We start from the raw sequence: 14,691 nt of genomic DNA on the forward strand, positions 1-14,691 counted from the left end.
ATGATGGTTTTAATTAATCAGACGCATTGAGCAATAATGACTATTGAGTCCTCCTCAATTAAAGTCCCACTGGGCAGTTTCTTTTTCTGTATCTGTTGTATCTTATACAATGTGTTGTACATTACATACTCCTGACCCTTGCACGATATACTCTATGTTGTACATTACATACTCCTGACCCCTGCACTATATACACTATGTTGTACATTACATACTCCTGACCCCTGCACTATATACTCTATGTTGTACATTACATACTCCTGACCCCTGCACTATATACACTATGTTGTACATTACATACTCCTGACCCCTGCACTGTTGGAGATACAAGAACTTTAAAACTTAGCCTTTTACCTGCTGCAGTTCATGAATAGGACACTAGATGTCGCTAACGCTCAGTGATATGCTATGCATTTTCTATGATGTGTTGTAATTTCCTGTACACTGTACTGTGCTTGTTGGTTATCTCTTCCTGTCTGTGTTTTCTCAATATGAGAAGGTGACATCTTTGCTCTCTGTGGTTATGTTCCAATAAAGAAGCCAGTTCCTTTTACTCTACAATGTCTGATCTGAATAGACTCCGCTGCACCCAGTGATCGCACTCTGCAACATGCACTATATACTGTATATTGTACATTACATACTCCTGACCCCTGCACTATATACTCTATGTTGTACATTATATACTCCTGACCCCTGCACTATATACCCTATGTTGTACATTAGATACTCCTGACCCCTGCACTATATACTCTATGTTGTACATTACAGACGTCTGACTTCTGCTCTCTCCCCTCTACCCACTGCTATATATACACATAATATGGATTCTCCTTTGTTACACCCATTTTCTACCAGCTGGACATTTTATATCTGATGATTTGATTGGAGGACAGACTTTTACATGCTCATTATAATGAGATAAAATCCTCCAACTTTGGAACCTTAAACAGAAAGTGGTAATGAGGGAGGAGTCAGTAACCCAATGATGGTGGTCTTCAGGATCAATCCAGTCTTCATCTTTGGTTGTTCTCCCCCCATCCTCACTCTCTGACCTCTGGTGGGGCTCAGCCCCGCTGTTATTCATGGACTAAATAAGGAAGTGCGGGACTTCTTGTGTTGGAAAGATGGCAATGAGTGATAGAGGGGGAGGGGACACTCGTCCTATAATCCCCTTATCACTGTCACTCCTATAAAAGACAGTTCTCGTTGTTTCCTCACTCTCTGACTAAGGTCCATGAATAAAGAAATGAACTGGTAGGAGATCAGAGGATCCATTTACTAGTTACCTTGAGGGGGGAATTGTAAGATCCTCAGAAACAAAGCTGCCTGATGTGGGCGGAGTCCTGGTTTAGGGGAACCAATCTGCTGATGTCTAGTAATAATCTTTGTATTTCTATTTTAGTACATGGACGGGAGATGAGGAAAACCTCAGAGGATTGTCTCACTTTGTCTCCAGACTGTAAAGTAGAAGATGAGGAAATCACACAGTATAGTCCAGGAGAAAACCCGGCTACCTCAAATGTCCATCCGGCACCACACAGTGTAGATGGACCATCGTATTCCTCTTATCCTGAGGAACCTCAGACTGTGAGGGACAGTGCTGGACCATCGTATTCCTCTTATCCTGAGGAACCTCAGACTGTGAGGGACAGTGCCGGACCATCGTATTCCTCTTATCCTGAGGAACCTCAGACTGTGAGGGACAGTGCCGGACCATCATATTCCTCTTATCCTGAGGAACCTCAGACTGTGAGGGACGGTGCCTTTCTTCCAACAGATAAGAGGTTTTCCTGTACTGAGTGCGGGAAGTGTTTCCGTTTTAAATGCCGTCTTAATGTGCATAAAAGGTCTCACACAGGAGAGAAGCCGTATTCCTGTCCTGAGTGCGGGAAATGTTTTTCAGACAAGTCCAATCTTTACACACATCAGAGATCTCACACGGGGGAGAAGCCGTATTCCTGTCCTGAGTGTGGGAAATGTTTTGCAACAAAAACATATTTTGTCAATCATCAAAGGTTTCACACAGGGGAGAAGCTACATTGCTGTCCTGAGTGCGGGAAATCTTATTCACAGAAGTCTGATCTTTACAGACATCAGAGATTGCACACTGGGAAGAAGGTACTTTCATGTTCTGAGTGTGGGAAAAGTTTTGTACAAAAATCAAACCTTGTTACACATCAGAGATCTCACACGGGGGAGAAGCCGTATTCCTGTCTTGAGTGCGGGAAATGTTTTTCAAAAAAGTCTGATCTTAACAGACATCAGAGATCTCACATGGGGGAGAAGCCATATTCCTGTCCTGAGTGCGGGAAATGTTTTTCACAGAAGTCCGATCTTTACAGACATCAGAGATGTCACATGGTCGAGAAGCCACTTTCCTGTCCTGAGTGAGGGAATTGTTCCTCACAGAAGTCCTCTCTTCCTGTATATCAGAAATCCCACACAACCCTGGAGGTGTATTAGTGCCTTGAGTGTGGGAAATGTCTTCTTATATGAATGTTAGTGGACATGTGGGGAAGAAGCACACCCTGATATACACCTCAGATATACTCCATGGCTGATCTTCATCATGTAAGAAACACTTCATAAGAAGATCAGAGATCACCAAAGACATGGATGAAGTGTTGTACCGTGTTGGCCATTGATAGCAGGAGAAAAATAAAAATGGAGTCATTACCTTTCATTGGCTGAGTACATTTTGTGGTGTAAGATTTCACAAACACTTACAGGTCTATTTAGTTGAATGAATGTGACCAGCATTCGCCCAGCTGGGATGAATATTGGATGTATTTTATTTCATACACTGATTTCCTTGGCTCCATCTAGTGGCCATAATGCAGTATTGCACTACAAGGGGCATTCAAGTCAAACTGTGACTTTTCATATTACAGGTATAGAAAGGGATGGTAGCGTGGTGGTACTACATGCAGTAGTGAGAGGTAGGTGTGTCATATTACTGATGGGTGGGGCACATGTGGAGGCAGTCCAGGGAGCGTTATTCAGGATGGCAGATAACAGTGTTAGTGCGTGCGTGGAACAGCGTGTGGTGATGGAGGTTCTTGTGAAGGAAGGTGTAAAACCCGCAGATATTTACAGAAGACTTCAAGCACAGTACAGTGCTGAGACGCTCATCTGCAGGAAGAGAATTGATTGGTGTGGATGTTTGCATCGGTCAGTGAGGATCCCGGCCGTGGCGGTTTCCAGCCCCCAGCAGTGATTCCTGTGATCATTCAGCACGTGGAAAGCCTGATTCTGGATAACCGACACATAACCTGACGTGACCTTGTACAAGAGACCAATCTTTCTGTGGGAAGGGGGAACACATTCATCCTAGGCTGTCCTAGGAGGGTTCAGGCGTCCTGACAAATCTTTCCATGACCAAGCTTTCCAGGCATTAGTAACCACTTATCCTCCTGGAAGATTTACCCCCCTTCATGACCAGGCCATTTTTTGTGATACGGCACTGCGTTACTTTCAGGGACAATTTTGCGGTCATGCAAAGCTGTACCCAAGTAAAATCGATGTCCCTTTTTCCCCACAAATAGAGCTTTCTTTTGGTGGTATTTGATCACCTCTGCAGGTTTTTATTTTTTGCGCTATAAACAAAAAAATAAAATTTTGAAAAAAAGAACAATATTTTTTACTTTCTGATTTAAAACATCCAATAAAAAGAAATGTAGAAAATCAAATTTCTTCATCAATATATATTCTGCTTCATATTTTTGGTAAAAATCCCAATAAGTGTATATTGATTGGTTTGTGTAAAAGTTATATCGTCTACAAACTATGGGATATATATTTTTACTAGTAATGGCGGTGATCAACGACGTATAGCAGGACTGCGATATTTGCGGCGGACTGTCGGACAGGGGGGGGGGGGGGGGAGTAATTCACTAAGCTGAAAGAATTGCACTGCTCCAGTTCTATTTTTTCTCGCCGCGTTAACCACTTTAGCCCCAGTCGCCGCAGATATACTGCGGCAGGCTGGCGCTCCCAGGCAAAGCATCGTACATGTATGGCGCTCGCCTTGGTGGAGCTAGAAGGTGATCGTGCGCTGCCGGAAGAGCGCTCCCGCCCCCGCTCGTTAGCTGCGGAGGCAGTGCATGTGACCGGCGACTCCGATGGCCGCCGGTCACTCGCGATCTCCTGCAGCAGAGGAAGAAAGACAGACAGCTGATGTAAACACAGCCGTCTGTCATTCTCACTGAAGTGATCACAGAGGCTATGTGATCCTGCTATGTAGGATCGTATGTCTCTGTGATGACTTCACAAGCCACGGCCCCTGACAGTTAGAATCACGCCCATAGGGAAAAAATTACTACAATTTTTTGCGGGACTTCAACATTGCGGCGGACAGATCAAACCCCTAACTGACATTTTTGACACTTTTGGGGGTACCAGTGATATTACTACAGTAATCAGTGCTATAAATATGCACTGTTACTGTAAAAATGACACTGGCAGGGAAGAGGTTAACAGTGTGGGTGATCAAGTGGTTAAATGTGTCCCTAGATTGTGTCCCTAAATTTAAATTAGTTAAAATAATCATTAAATTCAATAGTGAATGACTGACTGATACGTCATGGGTTCTAGTCCGACCATCATCACATAAGTTCTGTTGTTGGGGGTGTTTTTTATGTCTACGGATTGTTAAATGGTGGTAGAATTAGTGATAAGTACATGCAGCTGAGATGATTGGACATGCCTGTGAAGCGGGGGGCATTCAAGCGTTCACCAAGTGACAGCATTCACAGCTGATTCAAAATAAAATCGCCAATTATCCCAGCTGATCTGAGCGTTTGTCTATTTGGAGATTGTCTACTGGTAAGCCAATTGTACATCTATCTATATATATAATAACAGGACGGTAAGAGGCAGTGTGGTTGGAGGTGATCTGGTGGTGGTAGCACCTATTTGCCTCAACAGCTGACCCTGGTGGATGGATGGACCTATTGTCTTATTGGACTGATATATACTCACTTAGTTTCTAGCGCAGCACCTCCCTTTACCATGTAGCCTTAAAGATATGTACTCCATGCTTCTGTGCTGAAGGTGGTTCTCTGAAAAGGTATGGCTGAGGCACCAACAACATCAAAGTGTTTTGACCATCTCCTTTTTTGATGCTTAGAAAAAACAATCAAATCGGGAAAGTTAACCACTACCCTCTCCACACTGACTGTGTTGCCCAAAATAAATTTGCCATTAGTGGTCATTGTTAGATGGCCCTGATGGGATATTCTCTATCCTTGACTTTCACAATTCTCCATGTCAAACTCCACTTCAACCTTCCTGGCTGTCACGTCTAGCTAAAATACACTGGATCATCCACAAACTTACATTTGCACATATACACATCACCCTAGCACACACATTACACGTGAGAATCCCATTGAATGTACTTACAGTGTGCCTGAAGGGAGCCTCCTCTCCTCCATGGCCTTCTCCTCCCCACGGGGTGACCACATGGCAGATACTAGAAACATAAAGAAAAAATACAATCATTTAAGAACAGCAATTTGGAAAAGGGACACAGAAAGTAGGCCAACCCATTGAAGGTAGTTACAGTGGGCTGGGGGGGGGGGGCAGCCTCCCCTTTTCCCTGTCCTCCCCAACATCATAGATGTCTGCTGCTACATCAACCACAAACCAAGAAAAACAAACATTGCAGCCCTTCCAGTTAAAACAGGGACCCAGAGAAGACACAAACACATGGAGGGTACTTACATTAAGCTTGAGGGAAGGTGTCCTCCTCGCCCCTCTCTTCAGCTATCTCCTCCTCCACTGTCTCCTCCCTCTCCTCCTCCACTGTCTCCTCCCCCGCCTCCTCCATCTCCTCCTTCCTTTCTCGCCCTCCTCCATCTCCTCACCCATCGCTGAAGCTACATAAACCACAAAAGAGAAAAAAATACTCAAAAAAATGCAGCCCTCCAACTTAGAACAAAGACACAGAACACATTCACAGTCAAAGTACTTACAGTGGGCCTGAGGTGGATTAGCCTCCTGCTGCTCCTCCTCATCATCGCTGGTCTCTACAGATAAAAACAGCACAAGTTACACACAATTTTAGGACACAAATATCCAGCTACTTCTCCACATGGTAGCAATATACTCAGCGCCCCTACAATTTTTAAGACAAAGTTGGTAATGCATTAGGGAATGTCCATTGGACATTTACTTAGGGCAGGCGGTACATACAGGAGCAATGCCATCAATGAGATTCATTGGGCATGTTTATAAACAGGAGGTCACTGTCCATCCACTATGGTGCCCCCCCCCCCCAACCCATCCCCCACACTAGAGATTGTAGTGGCTCACACTTTCAGGTCACTTGAAGCAGCCTGAATATAATGTGCTCACTATGCAATCACATTAGTCCGAGCTACACAAAGCTGATCTGAAAGCAGGTTATTTAGAACAGCTTCTAAACATTTCCCAGTGAGCTGTGTTTTGTGCCCAGCTAGCAAATCCTACCTGGCCAAATCACACCACTTTTTACAGTACCATACAATTCAGAGTAGTTCAAAACATTGCTGGTACACCTCCCCTCAAGAGTAGTTGACTGTCACCATTTTGCTCCCAAACTGTTCAGACAGAAGTGTTTTGAACCAAAGAAGCCAAATTTAAGACCAAAAAATATAAAAACATTATTTAGGCTCCACAATACCCCCAAAGTGATTTCAAATGAACATCTCTAAAATGAACATGCTTCTGCTTACCATCAATAATTCGGAGTCGCTCCAATGGCTCACTCCCTGGGGCCACATATCGCAGGATTGCCATCCTTTTCCTTCCCTTCTTTACCAAGCAGACCACCACTTGGCACCCATCAGCTGTGTCTAGAACAAGAAGACAAAGAGGTTATAATTTAATCACAAATTATAAATGAAGTTCCAAAGGCTGTGAACACCTCCCCCCCCCCCACACACACACACACACACACACACATACACATCCACATCTTTTGGCACATTTATTCCACATATTGACTTACCAGATATTCTCACCACGGGCTTCTTCAGCGCTCTTGGATTGCGCCTCTTTATGTCACTCAAAGAGCGCTGAAGGTCCTGCACTGATGTGCGGTGGTGGAATCTCTGCCACAGCTTCAAATGCAGGTGCCGCATAATGGTCGGCTTGGTAACGTTTTTCATGGGGGAGTCATACCGACGGAGGAGGAGGATCTGTGGAAACAAAAATGTATGTTTTCCTAACGTTCCAAAAAATTGTGTTAGCAAAACTCAAAACATACACAAAAAAAACATTAGAGATTTGGGACCAATGATTACTGTTTCTGGTGATTAGGGATGAGCTTCAAGTTTGAGTAGAAGCTAAGTTCGACTCAAACATCGGTCGTTTGATTGTTCGTCGAATGACAAACAAATGTGCTTCTCCACAGGAAATTCAAGCGCCCATAATGCACTGCATGCGCAAGGTGCATTATGTGATTGGCCAAAGCTTGCACCCTTAGTAAATATAAATAAAATCAGTGCTAAACCCCAATAAAACAGTGTAAAAATGCCAATGGCAGCATACATTCAGTGCTTCCACATAACACAAATATAGGTATAAAATAAAATTAATGTAGCGCCAAAGTAATACTGCAAATATATCAATAAATAACAAAAGATGGTGACTATGCACAGTGAGATGAAAGTGCTACCATATGTTTAAACCATATAATAATGTGATTCTGTTTCCGTAATCACCATCAGAAAGTGTCACAGTGGATATAAAGTGCTAGTGCTGTCAAAAATGTGTGACAGTGATAAAATAGCCATACAAATATTCCAAAATTGTATCAAATGGTGACCAATAAATAAATATATTGAAATGCATAAAGTGCCAAGTTCATAAAAAAATCAAAGATATCTTCAGTGATGTGAAAAATTGCAATAAGTGATGTGCAGTTAGAGGGGCTTTTAAACTAGGTGATGGGGGGGGGGGGGTACAGATGTAGAATTAGCCAGTGGAAAGCAAGATTCAGAGGGCAGAAATGGGGACATTAGCGGTAGGGTGTTCGGAGCATCTAAACCCAGAGTGGGTATGGGGAAAAAAATCAAGAAAGCAGCCTAAAAACATCAAATGAGGATATATGTAACCGGTCAAAATTATGAGGTTTGTATACCAATGCCAGAAGCCTGGCCAACATGATGGGAGAGCTGGAGCTGCTGATGTTTGAGGAGGACTTAGATTTTGTGGGGATAACTGAGACTTGGTTTGACAGCTCTCATGATTGGATGGGACCATTCAGGGGTATTCCCTTTATCGCAGAGATAGAGAAGGTTAAAAAAGGGGGAGGGGTATGTGTGTATATTAAGAGCAGTATACAGGTAAATATGAGGAATGATATGAATAATGGAGCTATGTACGAGGCAGAATCTCTATGGGTAGAGCTTCAAAGGGAAGGCTCGGTGGGGAAGGTAATATTGGGCGTATGCTATAGGCCCCCCAAAGTGAGGGAGGAGGGGGAGGCGGACCTCCTTTTACAGATAGGATTGACAGCAAGGATAGGAAATGTCATTATAATGGGGGACTTGGGCAGAAGGAACCGCGCATTCAGCCAAGGCTCGGCAGTTCCTAAATGTTTTGCAGGACAATTTCATGGGTCAGATGGTGAAAGCACCGACAAGAAACAATGCAGTACCTGACCTACTGATTACCAACAATACAGACCTGCTCACGGATATAGAAATACGGGGCAACTTAGAAAACAGTGACCATAGGTCAATTCGTTTCAGTATTAATTATAGTAATAGTAAACACAAGGGCAATATAAGGACACTGAATTTCAAAAGAGCCAATTTCCCAAAACTGCGCTCTCTGCTAGAAAATATCAAATGGGATAGAACCCTGGGAACAAAGAACACGGAGGAAAAATGGGAGTGCTTCAAAAGCATACTTAACAAAGGGATTGACCAGTGCATTCCAAAGGGAAATAAATTTAAAAGAGCAAAACTAAACTCTGGGTGGCTAAACTCCAACATAAAAATGCATATTAATGCTAAAGGAAAGGCCTTCAAAAAATACAAGACTGAGGGGTCATTGGCAGCATTCAAGCATTACAAAGAGTGTAATAAGAAATGTAAAGACGAAATCAGGGCGGCTAAAATAGAACACGAGAGACATATAGCGGAAGAGAGTAAAAAGAACCCCAAGAAATTCTTTAAGTATATAAACAGTAAGAAAGCGAGGCCAGAACACATTGGCCCCATAAAAGACGATAAGGGAGTTTTGGCCACAGAGGACAGGGAAAAGGCGGTAGTGTTAAATCATTTCTTCTCTTCAGTCTTCACAAAAGAATTGGGGGGCTACACTAGCCCAGCTTGTAAGGCTAAACTAAACAACACACCTCAGGAAATACCGCCATGGCTAACAGAAGATAGACTTAGAACTAAACTAGAGAAACTTAACATAAATAAATCACCGGGGCCGGATGGCTTGCACCCGAGGGTTCTTAAAGAGCTCAGCCAGGTGATTGCCAGACCATTATTCTTGATCTTTAACCACTTTAGCTCCAGCCACTGTGCTGCTACTGCGGCACAGTGGCTCGTTCCCGTCCAGCGACGTAGACCTACGTTGCTGGACTCCTCCCCCTGTAGGCGGCGCTCGCGCGCCGCTGGAGGCACGCTCCCACTGTTTTCAGTCACAGCGGGAGTCGGGCCAGGGGAGGAGCAGCGGCGATCGCCGCCGCTCTTCCCAGATCGTCGGGGAATCGAGTGAGGAGATCCGCCCGTCTGTGTAAACAGAGTGGGCGGATCTCCTAAGTGACAGGGACTGACAGATCGGAGTGTTCAGCATAGCTGAACATCCGATCTGTCCTTCTGTCACTCAGTCACCTCCCCCCCCACAAGTCAGTAAGCACCAGGCATACATTAACCCCTCCCTCTCCAATAAAATTAACCCCTTCACTGCCAGTGTCATTTTTACAGTAACAGTGCATATATATAGCACTGATTACTGCAGTAATGTCACTGGTACCCCCAAAAGTGTCAAAAATGTCAGTCAAGGGTCCAATCTGTCCGCCGCAATGTCGCAGTCCCGCAAAAAAATCGCAGATCGCCGCCATTACGCGTTAAAAAAAAACACCAAAAATGACAGAAATATTTCCCGTAGTTAGTAAACGCAATAACTTTTGCGCAAACCAATCAAAATACGCTTATCGTGATTTTTTTTTACCAAACATAGGTAGCAGAAAACAAATTGGCCAAAAATTTAAAAAAAATTTGATTTTTACATTTTTTTTGGGGGGGAATTTCATATAAAAAAATGTTAAAAATATTGTTATTTTTTTAAAATAAACGCTCTTTTTTTTGTTTATAGCGCAAAAAGTAAAAAGCGCACAGGTGATCAAATACCACCAAAAGAAAGCTCTGTTTATGGGGAAAAAAGGACGTAAATTTCGTTTGGGTACGGCATCGCACGACCGCGCAATTGACAGTTAAAGTCGCACAGCACCGAATCGCAAAAAGTGGCCTGGACGTAAGACAGCAAAATGCTCCGGTGGTAAAGTGGTTAAGGATAGTTTACAGAAGGGTATGGTGCCAGCTGACTGGAAAAAAGTCAACGTGGTACCAATATTTAAAAGGGGCCGAGATATATCCCGGGTAACTATAGGCCGGTCAGCCTAACATCAATAGTCTGCAAGATTTTGGAGGGGATGTTAAGGGACCACATACAAGACTTTAGTAATGAAAACGGTATTATTAGTAGTAATCAGCATGGATTCATTAAAAATCGTTCTTGCCAAACCAATCTATTAACCTTCTATGATGAAGTGAGCTGCCACCTAGATAAAGGTAAGCCTGTGGATGTGGTGTACCTGGACTTCGCAAAGGCCTTTGACACCGTTCCCCACAAACTCTTACTGTTGAAACTAAGGAAGGTAGGTATGGACCATAAGGTGAGTACCTGGATAGAGAACTGGCTCAAGGGGAGGTTACAAAGGGTGGTGATTAATGGGGAGTACTCAGATTGGGCGGGTGTGGAAAGCGGGGTCTCCCAGGGTTCTGTCCTGGGGCCAATCCTGTTTAATTTATTCATAAATGATCTAGAGGAGGGGATATTGAGTAAAATCTCAGTATTTGCGGATGATACTAAACTAAGCATGACAATATCTTCTGGGCAGGATGTGGAAACCTTACAAGCGGACCTGAACAAAATTATGGGGTGGGCAACTACATGGCAGATGAGGTTTAATGTTGAAACATGTAAAGTAATGCACCTGGGTGCCAGAAACCAGAAAGCAAGCTACACACTAGGGGGGAACCTCTGGTCGAGTCTAGGATGGAAAAAGACTTGGGGGAACTGGTAGACAACAGGCTTGGCAGTGGCATGCAATGCCAAGCCGCTGCAAGCAAAGCCAACAGAATACTGGGAAGCATAAAAAAGGGGATTCACTCCAGAAATAAAGAGATTATTCTCCCGCTCTACAAGACTGGTCCGGCCACACCTTGAGTATCCCGTCCAGTTCTGGGCACCGGTCCTCAGGAAGGATGTGCTGGAACTGGAGAAAGTCCAGAGAAGGGCAACAAAAATAATTAGGGGAATGGAGGACATCAGCTATGAGGAAAGACTACAAGCACTGAACTTATTCTCTCTGGAGAAGAGACGATTGAGGGGGGGATATGATATCAATGTACAAATACTGTACTGGCGACCCTAGCATAAGGAACAAACTATTCAGAGAAAGGAAATACAATAAGACACGTGGCCACTCACTAAAACTAGAGGAAAGGCGGTTTAATCTTAAAATACGCAGGGGGTTCTTCACTGTGAGAGCGGTAAGGATGTGGAATTCTCTTCCACAAACAGTTGTATCAGCAGGGAGCATTGATAGTTTCAAAAAAATATTAGATGGGCACCTTAAAGACCACAACATACAGGGGTATACAATGTACGGTTAACAGCAAACACACACACACATCATAGGTTGAACTGGATGGACTGATATCGACTGATATCTTTTTTAAACCTCACTAACTATGTAACTATGTAACTAAATAAATGGCCTGGTGCTCCAAACTTATATATGTAGCCCTGCCCCCTGGGGATAGCTGTAGTTGCAGTGAGCGCCCTACTGCAGAGGTAGTCCGCTGAGTGACTCCAATCCACTGTCTAGCTGTTGCCTAGCTTTTTTTCTAGCAGTTTTGCACTGACTGCTGTAGTTGCATTGAGTGCCCTACTCCAGAGGTAGTCCACTGATTGACTCCAATCCACTGTCCAGCTGTTGCCTAGCTTTTTTCTAGCAGTTTTGCACTGACTGCAGTAGTTGCAGTGAGTGCCATAATGCAGACAGAGGTAGTCCTCCACTGAGTCCAGCCCAGTCCAATCCACTGTGACATGTGTAGTTGTTGCCTTGCTCTTTTGCTAGCAGTTTTGCACTGACTGCACTGCATTAGTTGCAGTCAGTGCCTTACTGCAGAGGTGGTCCTCCACTGACTCCAGTCCATCCAATCCACTGTGTGTGTGTATTTTTTGTGTAGCTGTTGTTGTTTCCTAGCTTTTTTTCAAGCAGTTTTGCACTAAATGCACTGCAGTAACATATTGCAGTGAGTGAATCCACTACTGCCGCACTTTATTATGCATAATGCACAATCAGATGTTGTGAAATGCAAAGCAAATGTCCCTGCAACTGAAGACTTCCTATCAGTTTTTATGCAGTTAAGGTGTGAGGAATGAGCACTTCATGTTAAAAATGTTAATAAATAAAGATGCACATGTTTATTAAGAGATTTGTGTCGAATTTTGTGTTTTTTGGGCAAAATTTTACATGTGTGAAAATATCGGCCAATACCGATATGCGATCGGCAAAATATCGGTATCGACAACGTAAAAAACGATATCGGTCGATCACTAGTACATACACACACAGCACAAGGCCATGTTCACACTGCAAGACGTTTCTCAGGGCTGCAGTTCCTCTGAGCTCCACAAGGTGGTGATATCACTTCTACCCAGACAGTAAGTCTCTATGGAATACAGACAGGATGTGATGTCAGGTACAGACAGGAAGTGATGTCAGTTACAGACAGGAAGTTCTGGGTGAGAGGTGAGTTGGGAGGAAGAAGAGAGAAGACATTACTGGAAGTGGTAGCAGAGGAGGTAATAAGATCTTATTTTCTATTTACACCCAGTAACCCCCCCGTCATGTCCGTCCTCTTCCTCCATAGTCACTGTGACGTCTTTTATCTCCAGCAGATGATGATACACACATATATAGTGTGGAAACCTAGATTAACCCCTTCAGGGTCAGATCATTTCCCCACTTTCGGGGTCGGAACATTCTCTTTATTTTGAAGATAAATTCTAGTAATATGGTCCTCTAAACAAACAGCACTGACAATAAATAGACAATACAATGACCATCCTGACTAGACATGGGCTCGGGCGTGTTTGAGTTCGCACATGCCCGATCCCGCCAGGAAGCCGACACTGCACTCCGCTAATCACAGACAGTGAGACATTTCCCGATCCGCAGCTGCACAGATCAGTAAATGTCTCACTGCCTGTGATTAGCAGACTGCAGTGTCGGCTTTCTGGCAGGATCGGGCATGTGCAAACTCGACCACGCCCGAGCCCATCTCTAATCCTGACCATACATGGCCTACAAAGGGCAATTATTACACAACACAGGCAGCCAATGGGCAATCATTACAATATGCAGCCAACACAATGATGGAGTGCAGGGGTCAGGAGTATGGAGCCCCTTACATTGCTGGTCAGGAGGAAGAAAACATTTCCCAGCCTGCCATGAAGAATATGTTCCATCATTGGTGTCAGAGGGAGGAAAATACTGAGGGCTCTGAGGGAAGTATAGGAGCTGAGGGGATGTGAGGGTTTAGTGAAGCTGGAAGACTTTAGGGGCCTCTGAAAGGGTAATGTATCTGAGGGACGCTGAGAACCTTGAGAGGGTAGTCAGGCTTCAGGGCTCTGAGGGAATAGGGGGCTGGAGGGCTCAGGGGACTCTGAGGGACAGAGGGGGGTCTATGATTGTCTCCCCCCTCCCACCTGCACTTATTTTTCAGACCTTACAGAACTGGCAATCTTAACCATCTTATTGTCCCACTGGTCATGTGATTTGTTCTGGAATATTATGTAAGATGAAGAAGGGAATTCCATCACTCGTTGGTGAGCACTTGTTCTTAGAGAAGTTCTGTTTCAGCTGCAAACCAGCTCAGAAACCAAACAAACCCAACAGAGAAAAGGGAAATTCTGATCTGGCAGGCTAAGAGGGTCCAAGGTCCTCCAAGATGTAACAAATCCAAAACAGTCCAGGTTAAATGTATTCTCATGGGGAGAGTAGTTCTTAAATGTACAGCAACTTTCCTATTACCACCCTCACATCCACATCCTATTATTGTGACCAATACCATCCAAATAATTTTTACTTTCATTTCCCCAAGTTATCCGTCTACAAGGAGACCTGTATAGATCAAATGATGGGACCAATGAGGATGGAGGAGGACCGGAGTCACATGACTGAGAAGATACTAAACCTCACCCTGGAGATCATCTACCTGCTGACTGGAGAGGTGAGGAGGATTCTGGGAGGTCACATGACATCACTCTTATCTCTATTAATAAAGCGCAGACCTGACTGGAGAGGTGAGGAGGATTCTGGGAGGTCACATGACATCACTCTTATCTCTATTAATAAAACACAGACCTGACCGGAGAGGTGAGGAGGAT

At 44.0% G+C, this 14,691-nt stretch overlaps 2 protein-coding genes across 2 annotated transcripts in view; one reads left to right on the top strand and one right to left on the bottom strand.

Annotated features, from left to right (window-relative positions):
• LOC309550230 (uncharacterized protein) overlaps positions 1-14,691 on the bottom strand; it is a gene marked incomplete at its 5' end in the record, with an annotated part of 1,091,635 nt that overhangs the window by 110,872 nt on the left and 966,072 nt on the right. The window lies entirely within an intron of this gene.
• LOC309548738 (uncharacterized protein) overlaps positions 1-14,691 on the top strand; it is a gene marked incomplete at its 5' end in the record, with an annotated part of 158,219 nt that overhangs the window by 21,034 nt on the left and 122,494 nt on the right. Inside the window, 2 exon segments of the mRNA XM_082248691.1 lie at positions 1,406-1,476; positions 1,753-2,364. Of these exon segments, the coding sequence (XP_082104817.1) occupies positions 1,406-1,476; positions 1,753-2,364 (683 nt within the window).

This window comes from Pelophylax lessonae (assembly GCF_965119305.1).
Source record: "Pelophylax lessonae genome assembly, chromosome: 3".
Classification (NCBI taxonomy): domain Eukaryota; kingdom Metazoa; phylum Chordata; class Amphibia; order Anura; family Ranidae; genus Pelophylax; species Pelophylax lessonae.